This window comes from Taurulus bubalis (genome assembly GCF_910589615.1).
Source record: "Taurulus bubalis genome assembly, chromosome: 12".
In the NCBI taxonomy this organism is placed as follows: domain Eukaryota; kingdom Metazoa; phylum Chordata; class Actinopteri; order Perciformes; family Cottidae; genus Taurulus; species Taurulus bubalis.
Window position 1 is genome coordinate 16750498 of NC_136600.1, and position 21227 is coordinate 16771724.

General features: G+C 39.3%; 2 protein-coding genes across 2 annotated transcripts; both read left to right on the plus strand.

Annotated features, from left to right (window-relative positions):
• Positions 1 to 2788: 2788 nt before the first annotated feature.
• ptpn6 (protein tyrosine phosphatase non-receptor type 6) lies at positions 2789 to 15966 on the plus strand (the record flags this gene model as incomplete). Its single annotated transcript, XM_079228166.1, has 15 exons — positions 2789 to 2796; positions 4131 to 4253; positions 5602 to 5796; positions 8408 to 8591; positions 9620 to 9736; positions 10045 to 10173; positions 11027 to 11123; positions 11269 to 11348; positions 11488 to 11634; positions 11969 to 12100; positions 12203 to 12357; positions 13772 to 13839; positions 13976 to 14127; positions 14444 to 14508; positions 15702 to 15966. 15 exons carry the CDS (start codon positions 2789 to 2791, stop codon positions 15796 to 15798), a joined length of 1749 nt encoding a protein of 582 aa, XP_079084292.1. The 3' UTR covers positions 15799 to 15966.
• Positions 15967 to 17549: 1583 nt separating this feature from the next.
• rbp5 (retinol binding protein 1a, cellular) lies at positions 17550 to 21216 on the plus strand. Its single transcript, XM_079227528.1, has 4 exons — positions 17550 to 17792; positions 18166 to 18350; positions 18940 to 19041; positions 19835 to 21216. The coding sequence occupies exons 1-4, from the start codon at positions 17717 to 17719 to the stop codon at positions 19886 to 19888; spliced, it is 417 nt and encodes a 138-aa protein (XP_079083654.1). The 5' UTR covers positions 17550 to 17716; the 3' UTR covers positions 19889 to 21216.
• Positions 21217 to 21227: the final 11 nt, after the last annotated feature.

Below are 21227 nucleotides of genomic sequence, written 5' to 3' on the forward strand. Positions count from 1 at the left end.
TCCTATTCAACTGGAGAAAGCTGATATGATTCACATACATGTTATACTCCTCAAAACATTCAGTGACCTCTGCATTTGTTTATGTTCACCCTAAAGTATTTGTTTAGTTGTCAACACATTTCTCTTGATGCTGATACCAGTGTAACTGTTCAAATGAGGAGCTGAAAGAGCATGACCTACTTTGCATGCAACCCTCGGAAAGACGTGGTGAGCTTTACATGGAGGCAAATGTTGCTTTACAGGAGAGATGGAAAAGCAGGAGAGCATTTGCACATAGAGAAGGTCGTGAAAGGAGGAGAAGGGGACGAAGGGGACCGGAAGCGGCACATTTTCCTCCTTTTTAGATAGTTGGATAATTTAGAAAATTAGAGTAAATTGCAGGGCGGGAGCGTTGGCTGGGCTGGTAATGAAGCCTGCTATCTTATGATGAGAGAGAGAGAGTTGCAGGCTGAACATAGAAAAAAAGAACAGGGGCTGTCAATGCAGCCTGACTCTGAGTTTGACTGTTTGGAAGCAGAGACGTTCATTATAGACGACAGCACAGAGGAGACTAAGCGTTCGCTTCCTGGTGCAGAAGAGCCCAGACTGCAGAGTCCCCGAGATGTCTTGTAGGCGAGTATCTTTTACTGTATTTGTTTTTATATGTAAACACTTGTTCAACTTGTCTCATGTCTTTGATATGTTTTATTCTTTATTTGACATGTGCTGCTGTAGTACTTAACACTAGTGGCACTAACTCGATTGTCTATTGGCATCTGTGTTTTGTTCCATCTCTAGAAACAGGTTTTAATGTTTCCAAAGTTTTCTATTAGGATACGTGGGTGATATGACTAACATCCTCAATCAAAGTATATTATATTGCTATATATCTATATATTACATTTTATAGTACTCAAATCCAATAATGCCAAAAATAGTCCTCTGCATCAACTTTCACCGTTGCCCACATGGGTTAACACAATAGTATGAAATATTATATGTATATAGTATAGCTGCCACAGTGCCAAGATTTCTGATGGTTAAAAAAATCCTAAAGGTTTCATGATCATATTGCCGAAAAAAGTCCAAGTGATGTGTGTATATATATCACATGAGGAAGCAGTGAAAATGAGGATTAATAAACTAATTGTTTCAACAGCGTTGATACTATTTTAATATATTATCAAGGTTTAGACGGAGGAGGGAAGGAACAGAACAGCATGTACCGGTAATAAACTCCCCTGAACAACTGGATGCATTGCATGCAACAGTCTGACGCATATGTGACATATTTGTTCTCTTTGTTGACACTGAGGCTGTGAGCAATTTGCCACATTGCTGTGTTCATCCTGCAGCCCGAGAAGTGACGCTTCGTTGTGTCAGAAGGGAACAGAGGCCAAACCAGCATCAACGGATAAACATGCAAATCTTTGAGGAGGATAATGCAAACTGCAATAGCTGGCGTTAACCACGACACCTGCAGTGTGTGTGTGTGTGTGTATGTTGGGTGGGGCTACAGTATGCTGTATATATTGTAGGTTCTTCCACTTATTCATAGGTTTTAGCTTGCTGCTCAAAACAGTTGTGTTGTCAGCTGTACATGTGTGTCCTATACTTCTACCCCGTTCAAACCTCTTGTAGGTCAAAGTGATTTGCAAGTTAAATGTTTGTTCCATTTGGTAAACAAGCTTTCCTTACGGTGCAGTTTTTGTTCTTTTGGAGTTCACAGTTGCAAATGGTTTACCAGCTGAAAGCAGCTCACACACACATGGGGGGAGGGGGGCGAAGGTTAAACTACAAATAAGGAAGTGTTCTTTCAGTCTGACCTTTGCCTGTGACACACACACACACACACACACACACACACACACACACACACACACACACACACCTGGAAGTAAAAAAACAGACAAGTGGGAGCAGGCAGAGGGAAAACTCTTTGCAAATGTCTGACTGAGAGATGACGTGTGGGGGCTAAAGAGGCTAAAGCTTGATCATTTGTGGATTGTTTATTCCTGTAACGAAGGCGGAATATTACAGGACAGGGACTCTCGCTCATGATTCAGCGATGAATGGAGCAGTTTGTATCACCCTTTGTGTGTTCTTCGTCAAGATCCGCACAGTAAACTAAACGATGGAGCACCAGAAAGCAAGTTTTCAGAGTTTAAACCTACTTTGCTATTCACGAGTTTCTTGTTGTGGCCGTCTATATTAAACACAAATACATGCCTCTATCTGTTGGAGGAATTCGGGGCTGTCAGCTATTTTAGTTCCTGTCTTGCTTTCACTATTTTGTGAAAGGAGATGTAAAAAGGAAGGAAGGGGAGAGCGAGAGAGAGAGAGAACGGCATAGAGAGGAGGGCAGAGAGACATATACAGTCCAGGCGTCTCTGCGAGTGTCAGTTGTTTCCAGAGGAAGCCGAGAAGAGTAAGTGTTTACCTGCTTTCCTATTGGGGCGGAGAGGGTTGGATAGGAGGAGGAATGAGCCGAGGGAAGCGTGTAAGGAGAGGAGGAGGAGAGTGCGGGTAGTTTGAGTTGTTTTGTGAGTGTGGTGTGATACAGAAAAATATAGTTTATATTTGTTATACTTTACAAGTGTAGATAGTGTAGAGTGTGTTTAAAAGAGCAAAAGCATGAGAATGAACATTTTCCTCTGTTTAGAGTTCTGCTGTTTATTGAGGAAGTATTGAGGAACTGGGTGTTTCTCTAAAGAGTGAGAGGTAATACAATACAAAAACTGTGCTTACGCTTGTGAGTCTCACCTCTCACTCTCCTTCTCTTTGGTCCCAGAAGGAGTGAAGAGACAACATGGTCCGGTGAGTCGAGCCTCCGCTGAACAACACAATGCTCCGCTGGTCGGCTCTGGTTGTGTTTTCTGTGTTTCGTGCAAGCCGGGATGACAACTTCTCTGTTTCCATTCCTCCTTCTCTTTCTTACCCCGGCTGTCGACTCGTCCAGCTTGGTTCCTCTATCATGTGATTTGTGATGTGTTGTGTGTTGTGTGTTGTTCAGTGTCTGTTTGTGTAAAGAAAATGTGTCATAAAGGATGTTTTAGTTCAGTGGTTGAGTGAGAAAGTCCTCAAGATAGAAGATATTGAAGGTTCTTTACAATGTTCCCTTTAACTTGAGTTGATGGTCTTCTCCTTCTGTGTTCCCTTTAACCCAGTTGCTGTAACAGTTTTTTTTGCAGTGCAGACACAATCTGATCGTGCATGCACAGTGTTCTACATTCAAGCTTCATAATGTATGTTTTAACTGTGAAACTCTAAGGAAAACATAATATGATTCAACAACTAAATAAAAGCGGCAGGTTCAGTTTCAGGAAAGCTATTGAAAAGAGAATTGAACATTTTGGTGACATTAAAAAGCAGGTTTTTAGTTTGTTTTTCATTGTTAGATCAAAATCTGTTTGTCCAACTTGACCTAAACAGACTTTTTCCGCCCTTATAGAGCTCCAGGAAATGATCAAATGAAAGGTGTTTTGTCCGAGCTGTTGCAATTATGTTACATTGAGTAACTGAAGTCCCCAGTGCTGTTGATAGGCTTTCAAGCCGGGGCTTTACCAGATTGTTTGGGTTATAGTTTAGATACAGTATGTTATTGCAGTATTGTATTCTGAAATTAAGATGTTGATTAAGGTGTTAAACTATCGGTTAATACACCTTTTGTGATTTAAAGTTAGTTAAAATATGTTTCTTTCGTTCGGCAGTCAGAGCAGCATTTTCTACAGAATGAAAAAGAATAAAGTTTGAAAAATAAAGACGATAAAAACTGGACTGGGAATGAAATAATATGAATATTAGTTATGGTTCCTATTAATACATTAATTGTTTAATCTAAAACGTATAAAACATATTGCCAAATGCTCATCAGAGGTTAAATATTTACATCTACAAGACTTTAACCAGCAAATAATATGTGATATTATAAGATTTATAAATGATCTGTCAACTGACTGGAAGAGTTACGGGTTAATGATTTAACCCGTTTAACCCACAAGACTGTGCTGAGACCGCTGGAAATTGTACGTGGATGTTTCTGCTAATAAAGCCGTGCGTGTTGAAATCAGATGCAAGTCTTATATTTAGGTGTATTAAGAGCAGTTATATTCATACTGAGTATATTTCTACTCCGATACACGCTGATGCAGGTGGTTCCACAGAGACATCACAGGCCTGGAGGCCGAGGAAAGGCTGAAGACTCGAGGCATTCATGGCAGCTTCTTGGCTCGACCCAGCAAGAAAAACGTAGGAGATTTCTCCCTGTCCGTCAGGTAATAAAGTCTGCAAAAACACCCTAATCTCGCTTTTACATTTCTATCTCCACAGCTGAGAAGAAACCTTACTTTCGTGCCTTAAGATCAACCACGTGGCTCCTTTACTTAGTAAACCGTAAAGAACATAAATAGTGTTATTACAGAACCGGATTCATTGCTGCAGGACATTTATAATTCAGTTTAGGAGACACTGGACCTTTACTGCTCTTTTATTTACCTACTAAATTAATCTGCCAGCTTTAAACTTCCTTATTAATCAAAAAACTGTTGCACAACTATCATATAGGTGGACATGCGAATATTCTTCCTCTGTGTAGATGGAAATGTTTCCCTACACTTTTTGGGTACAATTAAATCACACCTTGCTTTTCTATATCTATCAGTGCAGATACATATTGAAATACCAATAGAATTCAAACAGACTAAAGATAATGTCCATTGCTAAAAAGAACACCATATCAAATCAATTGAATCACATAAAGTTAAATGTAATGAGTGTAATAACATGTGACACACAGTGAGTAGCTCTTCAACATTTGCTCATTTGATTTGACCGATACATGTTTCCATGTTCGTTCATGAGTTTTAATTGATATAAACTGATCACAGTACTTCAGTCTGTAGATCAAAGGGATAAACAATTAGATTTGTAAACATATTAAATCTGTACTGATGCAGTTCTGTTAAACTGTGTAACTCAAGAGTTTCTCACACAGCTATTTGGGTTTTCACAGTATATTGTGAGAATTGCTCTTCCTGTGTTAATATGTCTGTTCAGGACTTTAAGGAAGGTTATTGGGTAACTATTAATACTTGAACATATCAGATCATTAAGTTATCAATCACAGTGCAGCAGTCTGTAGTTGTAAGATGTAAATATATCATATTTAAATTGAATTGCATATTTTCTGAACAATTGACCACATCAGTGAATATGCACCAAACACTTCAGGGCTTTTCTATTTTTGAGTTTTTACATGTTGTCGTTTTCACAAGTTCCAAAGACAAATGCTTCAGCTGGAGCCTCTAAACTGCATGAATTATTCTCCAAATAAAATATTTTACCAAAAAAACTATATACATTACAACTTAGACTCCTGGTCTTAACTAATTAGAGGAAACTCCAAATTTAAATTATTATTATTATTAGACAGCCGTCTTTTCATGATGATAGAGAACACAAAGTGAAAATACTGAAAGTTTAAATGTATGTGTCATACATAACTTTAACTGTCATACCTAAACACTCCTGGGACAGAGATGTTCTCTTTTCTGTCATCTAGAAGTTTTTTGTCGAGGAAAACCGTTGACAGCCGGTTTAAAGTGGACTGTGTTATCTCCTCAGGGTGGGCGAGCTGGTGACCCACATCCGGATCCAGAACACAGGAGACTACTATGACCTGTATGGCGGGGAGAAGTTTGCCACCCTGTCAGAGCTGGTGGAGTACTACACGGCTGAGAACGGCATCCTGCAGGACAAGGACGGCACCGTCATCGAGCTCAAATACCCCCTCAACTGCTCTGACCCCACCACAGAGAGGTCTGTGCTGCTTACATCTCACTGTTGAACCGCCTTTGGGTTAATGTGGCCCACAGTCACTGGCTTCTCTGAGCTGCCTACACCTACATTATCGGGTTAAGTGTGTAATAGTGTTTGGTTCGGTGGTGAAGTCATTAATTGTCGACTAAGCTGAGCGTTATTTCCTTCAACAGTTGTTTATTTACTGAGGTTTAGTGTCATTTGTAGGTTTGATATTCCATTCGGTTTACATATTTTCCTACAATCTGCCTCGCTGCTGCAGCTATTGGATCATGATCAGGTCGACATTATCAGAGGTGGGAAACAGCGGAGTGCATTTACTCAAGGTCGAAATCGGTCAAATTTTTTTTTTTAACTGAAGATTCTATCATTCAATTTAGCTTTTTTCGGGTGGAGGGGGGCGTTAACGTTTTCTGCACATAAAGATTATAATGCAACACAATAATTGAAATACAGAAGCACATAAAACTAGGAAAAACTGCTAAACCAATGAACAGAAAAAAGGTAAAACAATATCACAAAAAAAACGTGGCACAATTTCAAGAATTAACATTTGTCGGAAAATAATCAGACTATTTTTATGTTGAAAAATGTGATTATTTGTCAGTCAGTGCAACCACAGGGAATATTTCAGCTTTTTATTTCGATACATTTTCTGAATCCGTCGGCTGTAGTTCCTGGTTGCTTTTTTTTTGCAAATTAAGATTTTACATTCAACATTAGATACACTAGTAAATACTATTCTTTTGTTCGGAAGACTTCTGTTTCTATATTATGTTAAACTTCACAGAAAAAGCCTTGCTGTTTCTGACACTGTTTAAAGTAGTTTTTGAAATCTTTTTCAGTATAAAGGATTATGTTATTCATCAAATAGTCTCGAAGGATAACAATTCCCAAAACAGAGTATACACATTTTTAACTCAGCATATGCACAGAGTAACTGACATAAATTACTCTTCACAATGTCGTTTTGATTAGGACTTTAATTTTACCTAAAAGTATACTTTTTAATACAAGGCTTACTGATAGTAGTAACCTGCAAGTATCTCTATTGGCTAAATATAGCTGTTAGTTAATTTGAGGTATTTCTGTGTCTGCCACAACAAACAATCCGCCAGGTTGCTGCCATAAACAAGATACAAATATCATTCTGTTTACTATTTGTCAAATGCACGAAAAAACAAACCTTCCTATTAGAGTTTTTAATCTTCATTTGCTCACTTTGTACATTTGACTGCGTGCCGTTGCTGCTGGAGGTGTTTGGTTGTTGTCGGAGCTTTCCTTCCAGCTGGAAACATTGTGCAACTGTTATCTTCTTAAAGTAGGTTGATATCAACTTGTATAAACTTATACAGTTGCACTCCTTTTATGAGTCAAGGAGGACACTACTTTCTATCATGTGTGTGTGTGCGTATGTTTGGCTGTGTGACTTTGTACTTCACCCTAGTTGGAAGCTCTGCCCTCTGCCCCCCCTCGTCCTTCTCTTTCTGTCAGTTGTCTAACTTCCCTTTTGTTGCTGCGGTTGGAAACTTTAGGTTTTGACACAGTTTTGAAAGTAATGGCCAGACCCTATGCGTCTTCCTCTATTGCACACTCCATCATGTTCTTTCTCACTCGCCGTCTTCCTCATCTCACCCAATCTCTCTCTCAAATCCAAGCGTGATTACAGGCCATTATGTTGTTGGCATTAATCACGGTTATAGGTGGAACAAACCTGGCTAACATGTTTGCATGTTAGTCTTCTGTCCTCTGCAGTACTCCATCAACTATTTCCCTGGAAAAGCTGTTCTTTAAGCTGCACGGATACCACTTTTTTTTGCTTCATGCAACCTGCTCTTATTAAAAACCAGTCTAATTTCAGTTTCTGTAGATCTATACACTGTAAAGAGAGCAGACATAGTGTGTGCATGGGGGGTATCTGTAGTTGTTACATGTAGGCTATAAATACTTTGTCCGCTTCAGCCATGAAATCTGTCATCTGAAATTTTCCGACCGCAAAGCAGGAAGTTTAGAAGAAGAAATCGAGAACAGTGCCTAAAATTAAGTCACAACCCAACACAGCCGAGTGTGCCTTCACTAATTCACACACGCTGCACAAAAAAACACACACACACACACACACACACACACACACACACACACACACGCGCACATACAGAGTACGGTGGTGGACAGAAATATAACCTGCCTGTTACAACAACATCTGTACATAGTGTTTTCAACATTACACCTGATTGTGTTGCGGCTTTCTATTTCCACTCATGGTGTTGTGAGCTCAAGAGTCTAGTGCACCACATCAGTGAGTGTCTGATAACCGCTTTGCCTTGAATAGACTTATACATGTAATTCACTAATGGTGCTCTGCTCACATAAGACATACAGGAGGAGGAGGAGGTTTGTTATTTACTTGCTGCGTACATCATGTCAAGCTTAAAGACATTTTCTCAAGAAATGCAATTTACAGTCAACTAACTGCATGAGACAGACGCTGTCTTTTTGCAGATCATATCAGTGAACCATCGCCACAAACAAGCTCAAATGTAGCTCAGGGCATGAATATATTTTAGAAATGTGCACACAATCTAGACATTCAGTGCCTTTTTCCTCTCAGGTGGTACCACGGACACCTGTCTGGGCTGAATGCAGAGAAGCTGCTCGGCGCTCGAGACGAGTCTGGGACCTTCCTGGTCAGAGAGTCGCTGTCCAAACCTGGAGACTTTGTCCTGTCAGTTCTGACGGACGAGAAGGGCAAAACTGGAGGAAAGAGGGTCTCCCACATCAAGATAATGTGTCAGGTGGGTGTTTGTCCTTGTGTGTGTGTGTGTGTGTTTCAGTGAGTGACCATGCCTGTGTGGTGCCATGTAAGACAATTGGTGCATGAAACTAGGGTTTTTTTCTTCGTCAGTCTTCTGCTTTGAATATACAGAATTAGGATTCCCTGAAACAGATTCACAGTACGCTGAATATGTTCTGGTATTCCCAAAGTTGTGTAATGCTCTTTGAAATGTGTTTAAAAGTCTCATTTCCCCTGGCTTAGGCAATACAAGACTGTTGCTTATATTTAAACTCTGCAATTGTTCATAAATGTCTGGCACAGGTTTACTTAAGATGTTCCCCAACAGTTATCCTCACAAAGAAACAATTTTTTATCTTAGAAAAAATTATATGTAAAATCCAAAACTGTATCCTGGTATTTATAGATTCAGTGGAAACAGCTGCTAGTGGTATTCACAGTATAGCAACAGGTCACACCGTAGTCCTCAAACTCATTTTCATAGATTGTGTCTTGCCGTCATCAACAGGGCTTTTGCATTTTACTTTTAGCAGTGGTTCACCTCGTACAAAAAACACTGTCCAGTCCTCATTTAAATGGAAGCCTTGTTTTTATGCACCAATGATGTGCAAAAGATTAATGTGAGATTACTGGATGGTCACAATGGCCTTTTCATGAGCACGTGGCAAATTAGGTCAGTTTCCTGAGCGTACCCGGCTCAAAAAAGCCTATGACCTGCTGTTTGTGTCAGTGTACTACATTTATGTGTTTTACACTAAATTAATTAATTTGACTATTCAGGTGTTGGAAAGCATCCAACCATAAAATAGCCATTTGTGCACAATATACGTTGAGTCTTTGTTACAATAAGACTACTCTATTGTATTATGTTCTTTGATTCTATTAATTTCCATTTTGATGTGAGAATATGTACAGATTATTGTGTTAACACAATTACTTGTTCACCATCTTCTATTCTTTTCTTTTGAAACTTCATTTTTACACCAGGTCATTTATCCAGACTGATGCGTTTGTGTGTTTTGTGTTCAGAATGACAGGTACACAGTGGGAGGTTCAGAGTTGTTTGACACGCTGACAGACCTGGTGGATTTCTACAAACGCAAAGGCATCGAGGAGATCTCTGGGAACTGGGTGCATCTCAAACAGGTGAACTCAACTGTTTCACATCAACGTGTCTGATGTATCTTTGTTTGACAAATTGAACAAGTGGAATAATAGTAAGCTGTGAAAAACAGACACATGCCGCACAGCCCACAGAAAGGAAATATTACTCACAGCTTGGTCTTAAAGTGGCCTTACCGACTGATGTTGTGTATTGCGTTCAATTTGCTCGTATTTTCTTTCATCTCTATAATAAGATTGTGTCTCTCTCTCTCTCTCTCTCTCTCTCTCTCTCTCTCTCTCTCTCTCTCTCTCTCTCTCTCTCTCTCTGTCCCGCTCTCTCTCCTCTGCAGCCATATTTCTCTACCAGAGTGAATGCAGCAGATATCGACAGCAGAGTGAAACAGCTGGATCAGACCACACAGCAGCAGGAGGAGGGCGAGGGAGAGAAGAGCAAGGCGGGCTTCTGGGAGGAGTTTGACGTAAGATCTGAACCGGCCTCGCTTATGTTCACCGTGACTTTTTCTGATCGTGACGCTTTTGTGAAGGAAGCACAAGGTTTTCATAAAGTGGGACGAAGTCTATTATACATCAGTTGTCTTATTACAAATTGACCGTCAGTGATCTCAAGACTTCCTTCTTGTGTGACAGAACTAGACGTGCTCTACTACCATCCTGTGGTCTCAATGCCATATTACAGCATAAGGATTTGAGAATGTAGTTTTGGAAGAGTGACCATATTAATTTTACTTTAAAAAAAACATTACACTAAAAAAACACTTGACTTTTGAGTGTAATGAAATGTAAAAGCTACTTTAGAAAGCTAATTTAACTCAAATAAACTGCAGGTGGCGGTGGCTTAGGCTGCAACTGATGAATATTTCCATTACTGGCTCATGTAATGATTAGTTCCTCAATTGTTTGGTTCATAAAATGTCAGACAAATGTTAATCACAGTGTCCCAGAGCCCAAGGGGACATCTTTAAATTGCTCATTTTGTCAAAAGAGAAAAGAAACAAATCCTCACAATCAGGAAGTTGGAACTTGGGAACATTTTACATTTTCACACAAAAACAAGTCTTAAATTAATAATTGATTAATTGATCACCTTTAACGGGGACACAGCTCCAGTTTCAAGTTTTATCAGTAGTTTCACTACAAAGTCACAGTTTGATTGACTTGAAATACTAGTCAAGACAAGTAAATTACTTTATATACTTACAGAAAAACTGTACACTGTCATAATTCATTCATAACACAAACTGTTTAATATTAGTACGTAGTGGGAATTTGGGACACAGGAAGTATCCCACAGTCTTCTGTCTCTCCCAAAAGGCTCTTCAAAAGTTTGAGGCAAAGATGAAAAAGAGCAGAGAGGAGGGCCAGAGGCCTGAAAACAAGAGCAAAAACCGATACAAGAACATTCTTCCCTGTGAGTGTTTAATCTTCTCAGTATCATGACCTTTTCAAATGACCCAAATCTTACGTCACATTTTGACAGTCCTGACCCACCAACTTACTAACCAAATGTTCTTGTCTTCCACCGTTTCTACACTCTGTCCGCTTGTTCTCAAAAGTCAATGACACCCGGGTCACCCTGCAGGACATGGATCCCAATGTCGTGGGTTCAGATTACATCAACGCCAACTTCGTGAGAGTAAGTCTCCGAAGCCTCCGGTATAGAAACGACACCACGAGATGACGAAAACACAACGCTATCTGACATCGTTCTCTTTTAGCTTGTACGGTTTGTTTGTTTCCTGAGCAGCGTTCAGTGGTTCATTTTGTGTTTGCAGAACAACCTGTGGGAGTCCGGAGATCAGAAAGTTTACATCGCCACCCAGGGGTGCCTAGCAACAACTGTCAATGATTTCTGGCAGATGGTATGGCAGGAGAACACAAGGGTGATCGTCATGACAACGAGAGAGGTCGAGAAAGGGCGGGTCAGTTTTCAAAACAAAAGCGTGAAAGCGACTTTGGTTTTCTTTTGGTTTGATTTTTATTTTGAAATTTCTGAAAGCATGAAAAAGGAATTAAACTGAAATAAAGTAGCTAAAAAAAAAAAGAAAACATGAAGAATTTCTTCTTTTAAATATATGAATATACAGAAAGTACCTTAGATATGAAAACAAGTATGTACATTTAAGTGCGAGAGGTTCAAATCCATGAACATGCAAATTATTATAAATAATTATAAAGACCAACATAAACTTTTTTTTTTAAACACACAGTTTTCTTGCAGATAATTTAATTGATTCATTGTTTATTTTTGTGCAGAATAAATGCGTGCCATACTGGCCCGACATTCAGACCTCCAAGGACGTGGGTCGGTACACGGTGACCTGTAATTCAGAGAGGGAAGCTACTGATTACAAAATCAGAGTTTTGGAGATCGCTCCTGTAGACAAGGTAACCTCTGACCTCACTGCACTCACTCATCGTTGTATATGTGCTGACATAAATGGCTCTGATTGTTACTTTGTTAATCCCATAATTTTGTCTCGTTCCCAGCCAAATAATTCTCGTACCATCTGGCACTACCAGTACATGAGCTGGCCTGACCACGGCGTCCCTCAGGAGCCGGGTGGTGTCCTGAGCTTCCTCAATCAAGTGAACGCTAAACAGGCGGACTATCCCAATGCTGGACCCATGATCATCCACTGCAGGTACGGGACGGCTGAGAGCCAAACGCCTCATGGCGCTTATTGTAGAGATGTTGTTACAAAGATCTGTGGCGGCACGCCTGCATGAAACCTGCATCAAAGCTGAAAGCAAACTCTCGCTGTGAAAGTGGATGATTAATTGGAGCTTTGATTGCAATAGCAGGATTACAACTAATGATTGTTTTTCACTGATTCATTTGTTGACATTTCTTTTTCAAAACACCGATTAATCATTGAGTCTATTAAAAAGGAGAAAAAAAGTGCCCATTTCAATTTCCAAGAGATAACCTCTTCAAATTTCACATTTGTCCTTCGGCTGACACCCAAATGCACTGGGACACATGTTTGTTCATGTCAATTCTGTGTTGATGAGGCTGCTGTACTCATGTACATGTAGTGTGCTCTATTATTATGACTACTGGAGTGTGATACATGTGCAATTTGTTGGTTGGTGGCAGTCTATGCATGTACTGTATGTACGCACTATGTCATTTAGTATTTTCTCAACATTAGATACTGTATGTGTCCAAGACAAATTTCCTTCAGGACCAAAAAGTCTATCTTAACTTATTCTATTATTTTATCTTACTTAAAGTAATCTAAAGCTTTTTTTTCATAAATACTCTTAAAAATTCATTTATTGTCAAAAACTATTTATTCTGGTCCACATAACCCAGACAGTTAAACCGGTCCGTTTGTCAGACATAATGATGCACTTGGAGACAAAACCATGTGTTTCCCACTATGTGTCAGGGAGATCGTAAATCCTCAAACTTTGAATGTGAAAGACGTCTGTTCTGGTGTAATGTGAAAAACGTCACAGCACTAAGTTTATCATAAATTGGGTGATAACACATCAAGGTTTACAATTAAAATGATTACATATTCAGGATTAAGATTAGTAGCCGAACAAAAGGTTGAGTCAACTGACAGTTTATCCTTATGGAATGTGTAATGTGGAGGACACTGAGGTCGATTGTGCTATTTTAAAACTTGTTGTTTAAAGGATTATATGACCCTTGTGTAAGTATTTATGCAAGCATGTTCACAAAGCTGCACAGCAGTAATAAGATGCCCCATACTTTCTTTTTACACAGTTGTTCACAAATTGTCTGACATGTGACCCCCTTAAATCCCATCAGGCTCAGCTGTACTTTGTGTTTTGTGCTGATTATCCAATATCAACATTCTAACATCAAATTCTAAACTAAGATGGTGAACACGGTAAACATTATACCTGCTTAATATCAACATGTTAGCATTGTCATTTTAGCATGCAAGTGTATTCGTAGCATGCAGTACAGCTAGCATGACTCCAGACCTTTAGTTTTGTTAGGAGAGGTAATGATTTTTTGTATTGTTTGATTGATGTAAAGATTAATGAATTAACTTTGTTTTCTTCTGTGAATTCTTGCAGTGCTGGAATTGGTCGAACAGGCACGATTGTGGTGATCGACATGATCATTGAGACCATTGACACTATAGGTAACTTTTGTTGTTGTTGATCGAAATCAGTTCTCAAGCTATGTATCGAGTAAAAACCAAACCATTCAAAATACACAGTTTATTTTCCTTTTTTTTATACTGCCTCCATCCAATGCTTTCATATCTCACACTGCAGGTCTGGACTGTGATCTTGACATCCCGAAATACATCCAGATGGTGCGAAAGCAGCGCTCTGGGATGGTGCAGACAGAAGCACAGTATAAGTTCATCTACCTGTCTGTGTCTGAGTACATACAGACCACCAAGGTCAAAGACTGTGCCTCCATGGTGAGCAACAGGGCAGGAGAACGCCATGAAGAGGATAAGATGATTAGTCTCTTTTTGTGGGTGAAATAGAGATTGGTATAGGGGAAACAGGAAAGCATATGTACGTCAATAGGCCTTTGCACTTTTGACTGCTGATTTGAACACCCCAGTCGACTAGCTCAATGTCAGCAGAATGATATGTTATCAGAGAGTGGCTTGTGAAAGATGAACGTTGACCCTGAGAAACAATCGAAGGCAACCAAAACAATTATATGACCTCGATCTCTGTGTTTGAGTAATCCTCAAGTAATATCGGAAATGTCTCTCTCTTCCTCAGGAAACCGAGACAGAGTATGGAAATCTGCAACTTAAACACCAACCAGCGAGCAGGAAGGTCTCAAAGTGAGTGAGCGTGTGTCTGTGTCTATGAAAAAGAGAGAGAAAAAAGTGTCTGTGAATTGGATGCCCGTGATACATTTACATCGCTCCTCTAAACCTCACACTGCTGCCCAACTTTCCTTTCAAAAACACCGTCTCCAGCCTGATGTCAAAAGAGAGTGTAATAGTGTTTGGAGAAGAGGTTGTGGGTGGAGGGAGGATGCATTGTAGTTGCAGCTGAACTCCACTTCAGTTTCATTGTTTTTTTATTATCTTAGGGACTGCATTGCAGAGAATTATTCACTTCAGTCTTAAAATATAATTTTACCTTCCAAAAACAAAATCACTGTTCGTTGTCTAGCTTTAATCTCTGGAATATACAAACTAGAGACTAAGATGGGAATCCTTGTTTAAAAGCTGATTAATGAATAAACTATGGAGCCTTTTCCACAGTGTACCAGTATGTACCAGTACTATGCTCTTAACAAGCAGTGGTAAGTCAGTCCACCACGTTGGTGCAGACTATTGCAATCCATGAAAGTCCGGTGATCCCCTGAATGTTTAACTATAGCGTTATCATTATTTCTCTGTGGACATTAAAGCAGACCTATTGGAGGAAAACTGCACTTCCATAACGATGAATGACTCACAAGAGACAAGCTATTTTTTTGGGGTTTTTTAGTTCCAAAAAAGGCAGGATCCTACAATTCCCATCATGAAACATATGCAATCCGAGTCATTTTTACTTTAGAAAGTCCCCTCTAGAGCAACAGAAAAGATTATACGACTGGTTTAACTCCTCGTGAAGACTTAACTGAACCTCATTTGCCAAAATGGTGGAGTCTCCCTTTAATGGACAACAGAAGTATACAAGATACAAGGTTTTTTTGTGACCTCAAAGGCCGGAAACCACTATGAACTGAGTTGTTGTTCTAATTAGCCAATTAGGGAAGAAATAACACAGCACACAACACTGAACAATTGAGCCCAGAGCAGCGTAAACTTTGACCCACTTGGAGCTCTGAATGGTTGGCTTCCAGCTTTGAGTGATTGAGTCTTGGTTGGTAAATTCAGTAATCTCTTTTCATTAACCTCTCGAGCATCTTTGGTTCACTTCTAACAAAGTCGTGTCAAATTGATGTTGGCTGGTTTATAAAAATATACCGGATTGAATCTGAAGCAATACTCAGCATTTCTTTTTTTTTTGCTATTTCCAGAAACACAGAGGATGTTTACGAGAATCTGTCAAAAGGAAAAAAGGATGTGAAGAAGTCAAAGTCTGACAAGAAAAGTGACTCCGTGAGGAAAAGATAGAAGAACGTTTTTATCAAAGTACTTCATGTTGTTATATTTATGCAGGCCCTCTTTTGATAAAGAATTTGTATTTTAGTGGAGACCCAATTAAATGTGTGAAATGTGTTGACATCTGATGTGTCACATGAATTCTTGGTTGATGCGTTTGTTGAGAATAAAGTCAGAACATGTGTGAACACTTCGTTGTGTAATTGTCTTTCTTTAAATGTCAGTTATTTTAACAAACACACTGGTATTTGTGGGTGCTTTCAGTATTTAAAAACAGTTGAGTTGTCCTCAAGCTTAATTTGTTTTATATTTAGATGCAATTGAAAAAAACTGAAGTGCATCAAGAGCAGGATATATGTTTACAATGGGTTGTTTAGAGAAGCAACATGTTTCAGCTCTACTTCAGGCATTTTGATGATAACACGAATGCTTGATTTTAATCACGTTTACATCTTCTGTTCTTTATTTACTTCTGTTACTTTTAATTTATACATAACATCTTTTGTCAATTTACTTTTTCCTCTCAGACCCAGAATTAATAAATCATCAATCCTTCCTCTCTCTATTTCCTGAGCTATATGACTGCTTTTCATATAGACATTTGCACCTTTATCAAACGTCAACCAACCCAACACACAGACTGTTTCCAACTTGCATTTACATCTTGATTCACAAGTCTTTTGAACACTGACACCAGACAATCATAAATTGTTAAAGGTTTGATTACATCAGTATTTCAGACAGTGTTTTACTTCTAAATTTCTGATCAAAATAGATTTTTAGATATCTTCAAACTCCATCTGCTGTTGGATATCAGCTATACTACATCAGTTGTGTTTAGGGAAATATGTAAAATCATTGGCATACATTGAAATGTTCATCTAAATATCAAACTCATACATTCAATTTTTGCAGTAGGCTGTTATTATTATTATCATTATTATTATCATGCCAAGCAAATACAGAGTGGACCTTTAACCTGCATACATTACTGGGAAATTGGGTAGTGCAGTGTAGGCATCCCTTGTGTGTCCCTAAATCTGAAATAAAGCGTTGCCTCTTCTCAGGACACAACCCAGTGGTGGAAACATACATTTACTCAAGCACTGTACTGAAGTAGATACGTTGCTTGATGCAACATTGCACTTTGACTTCAGACCACAACAATTCAGAGGCCAAAAATGGAACTTTCTACTCAACATTTACAGTTACTTTTCAGATTCAGATAACAAAATATAGTAACACAATAAATTATGATTATTTTAGGGTTTAAGACTTTCACAAGATATATGAAGTATATGTCGTGACAAATAAGCCTCACCAGCTGCAACATTGAAGTAAAGAACACATTAATGCATCAATAATATAGATTATTCTGAAGCGGGTCGACATAATCTTTACTTTTAGTTTTGCACTTAAGTACATTTTGATGCTAATACTTTTGCACTTAAGTACCTTTATTCTACACTGTGTGTGAGATAACCTCGCTGGGACTGTTAACATACTCATACTCCCAGTATAAGTACACACTTAAATCTGTGACATGTATTACATCCTCACCCCCCACCACATGTTTTAGGGATCCGAAGCACCGCCTCTGAATTGATCCTTCTGAGTAACGCATGCGATGAGTGACCCTCCCCCTGGATGTGTCCCAGACACAGTGAGTCACAGCTGGCTGCAAACCATTTCAGAAATCCAGCGCGAGTCTCCACCCGAGAGGACGTTCACTGAAGACCGAAACATTGTGCAACAGTCTCATTTTACGCGTCCAGAATCCAGGCATTGTCCAGGGACGTTGCACAAGTGAAAGTGATATCCAACGAGGCTTCAGCAGCCCTGAGGTGCAGACTTGACTCGAGGAGAGAGAAAAAGCAAGAAGGAGGCAAAGTAGATATTTCTGCTCGTCTGGAGTTTTGGAGGGAACAAAATGTCTAAACCCGATTATTCTGGCACGTTTAATATGGTGGAGCAGGACAACATGGAGTCCTACCTCGCAGCTTTAGGTAAGACTCTGCCAGTCGCATCCGCGTAGCTTTCACACAGCTGTAACCCCCGAAGACAAATCCTTTGTATGTATTAAACCCCACGCTCAGACTTTTGTTGCACCTTTATTTTGATACTTGTATATTTTGAATGCTTTGATGCTTTGAATTAATCGTTTTAATCATTGATTTCATAATGTGGATCATCTCCATTTGCAGATGCACATTAGTGAAATGAAATCACCACCTTGTCCTTTCCATGACCCCAGACCCACACACACAGTCATATGGGTGGATCCACTCTGTCTGCACTGAGACAAGACAAAGCCCTTTAATAAAGCAGCAATAAAGTATAGCTCATGGTATATTAATCCTATTATTAATCTTCTCTCAGATATTAATTTCGCCCTGAGGAAGATTGTGTGTTTGCTGAGCCCCACCAAGGAGATCGTCCATGACCTGGCCACAGGGGCCATGAGGATCCGCACTCTCACCACCTTCAAGAACTTCAACATGGATTTTACTATCGGAAAAGAATTCACCGAAGACTTGGGACCCGTGGACGGTCGAACTTGTCAGGTGTGTGTTGTTATTTTGAATATAAACATGATCTTGTTTGGACATGTAGACAGGCTTTCTGATGCGATAATGATACAGCATCATAACTTGTTATACAAGCTTGCTTTGTTTTATTTCATTTGGAATGTGTCCGGAAAGTCAACACACACACACACACACACACACACACACACACACACACACACACACACACACACACACACACACACACACACTGCTGTGTTTTTGTGTTGGTACCACCCGCTGTGGCTTTAAACCTCCTTTGAGCCTACAGTGTGTGTGTGTGTGTGTGTGTGTGTGTGTGTGTGTGTGTGTGTGTGTGTAATAAGCAGGGGATAACAACAACACTCCAATAGTGTTTAGTTTCCAAAACTTATTCAGGAATCTGAATTTAAAAAAGTTGTACACTGTAAGATAGTGCTATCTTACAGTGTACAACTTTTTTTTTTAAGTGAGAAAACGGAAGCAAAAGATAAGAAAAGAAGAGAGATAAAATGGTTGTGAACTCATGGTCACCCTTTTGCAATGAACAAATACTCAAGTGATCTGCTTTACATACTAATTGCACAACATGTCTGTCTTCATGTAGACTACAGTGAGTTGGGAAGGAGACAAGCTGCTTTGTGACCAGCAAGGTGAGAAGGAAGGACGAGGCTGGACACACTGGCTGGAGGGTGATAAGCTGCATTTGGTAAGGATGTGGAGGGATGAAGAGGAAAGGGGGGAGAAGGGATAAGAAATAAGGAAATTAAAAAACCACGAAAGGGCAAATATGAAAGTGATATGCTAAACATGCAAATAGCACAGGGTTTGGAAGTAATCATTTCCTTATTCCGTTGCACTACACTACTGTCTTTGTGGGAAGAAAAAGGTTTGCAGGGCTTTGTGCATGCTGGAGGGGGGAAAGTAGGAGCCTCAAAAGAAGGAAAACACAAAAGAAGCAGAAGACTCTTGAATGCATGTCTTTTATAAAGTGCTGCCCTAACTCTTCTAAGAGGAGCAATTCTTCTCATTTTGTTTGTAAAAGAGTGGAAGTTTACAGATAATCTGTCATTTAAGAATTCAAACAATCACCCATGTCTCACTAAATAGCTCTCGCAGGATTTCTCATAACTTGTGTTGCAGCTCGGACAAAGCACTGCGTTGTTCAAATTTAGGAAAGAAATTGGGAAAGAAATACCAGCGAGGATCAGGCTCTAAAATGGTGGATTTGAAAGGTTACATGAAGCAGGAGAGGGGAGCAGCGAGAGAATAATGAAGAGTGATTGAGGGGGAGCTGGAGGGGCTCAAAGGAGGAGATGAGTAGATGGTGATTGAATGGGAGACGGATTACAAGGTCAAAGAGGGAGGGGGTGGAGACGGCATTGTATTTTGTATACAATCCCAAGCTTGTGTATTACTTATTTAACTCTCCTTTGATGTGACAAACTGTCTTCCTATTCATCCCCCCCTACTCCCAACATGTGGTCTTTCCCTCTCTGCAGGAGATGAGAGTTCAAGGCGTCGTTGCCAAGCAAGTCTTCAAGAAGGCTGTTTGAAGTAACTGCAAATGTGTTTTAGTGGATACATGCTTGATTGAATGTAGTTAAGGACAAGGTACAAGTCTGAATAATGTTTATAGTTTTATTCATTTTTATTCTAATCAACATTATTTTGAAATGTCACAATAAGACTGAACATCTTTGAAAATGCTGAAATGTACATGTGTATCTTAATTGTCTGATGGTACTAACTGAAAAGAGAGCAGCTGAGCAGAATGACTTGTGTAAACATTTCCAACCTACTTCCTCATATTGCACTATCTATCTTCACAATGTTATAAACAAATCATACATCTGTCACTGCTGCATCTTTAATTCATCACACCAGCTCTGCTGCACATTTTAAAGTTGTATATAATTTACAAAAACTGAAATTCAATGGTCAAATTGAATATTTCATTATATATAATTTTTATAATATTATATATATTTAATATATTTTTATTTAGATTGCAATATTACAATTCTGGATCTGAATCCGCAACTGAGGTTTGAACAGTGTACATTTAATTAGATATCCTTTAAATTACAGTTTAAAAACACCATTTACAATAAAGGTTAAGCCAGGAAATAGTTAAACGAATCCCATGAAAAGACCAACTATAGGTAGATCGGTCTTTCAACAGCCTGTGGTAAGTCCCAATCTTATTTGTTTGCAGGAATATGTCATAAAAAAAAACACACACACTTGAGACTTGCTAACAAATATTTAGTTTAACCTAAAAAAGGGCTCAGTAATTATTTTAAGTGGCTTGATACTGTAGTTTTTACCAATAGTTACTAACAGGAGTAAATCATTTGTAGGGGGATATTTTCTGCTGTGGAATAATAGACATGAAGAGTTCATCTTCACAGCAGCAGAATGGGCTACAGTGCAAATCTTCATGGTGATGAAGTAACACGTTACCCTTCAACAGAGCGGCACTCTGATGTGCATAGTTGTTTGGACAAAGGAGCTCCGTGGCTCAGAGGAATACGTTACACCAGGCATTGACGTCACAGACATACTCATTAGAAGGATTCATTCATTTTTGGTTTAGGCTTTTTCTTGGGATAAAGTAATACAAATATAGAATATAACAGACTCTTTAATAGAGGCACCCCTGAGCTGCAGCTAAACGCCACTGACAGAGCTGCTTTCACTTGTTAAGCTCCTATCTAACACTAGTTCTCATCCGAGGGACTGACTAACACATTTGTAAATGCATCACAGAAATATCACATCACTTGAGCTGACCTTCTTGTTAAAGTCCTGCAGGGGGCAGCAAACTGTCAGCCAACTTAAGCTCATCAGAAAGAGAGAAACCCTCCTCTGTTCTTTTGGTATAAACAGGTC

Bases quoted from the DNA above. Each gene is read 5' to 3' on its own strand.
- rbp5 (XM_079227528.1), top strand. From the start codon at position 17,717: ATGTCTAAACCCGATTATTCTGGCACGTTTAATATGGTGGAGCAGGAC. The intron at 17,793-18,165 runs GTAAGACTCTGC...ATCTTCTCTCAG, and splicing joins GTCCTACCTCGCAGCTTTAG to ATATTAATTTCGCCCTGAGG. The intron at 18,351-18,939 runs GTGTGTGTTGTT...GTCTTCATGTAG, and splicing joins TGGACGGTCGAACTTGTCAG to ACTACAGTGAGTTGGGAAGG.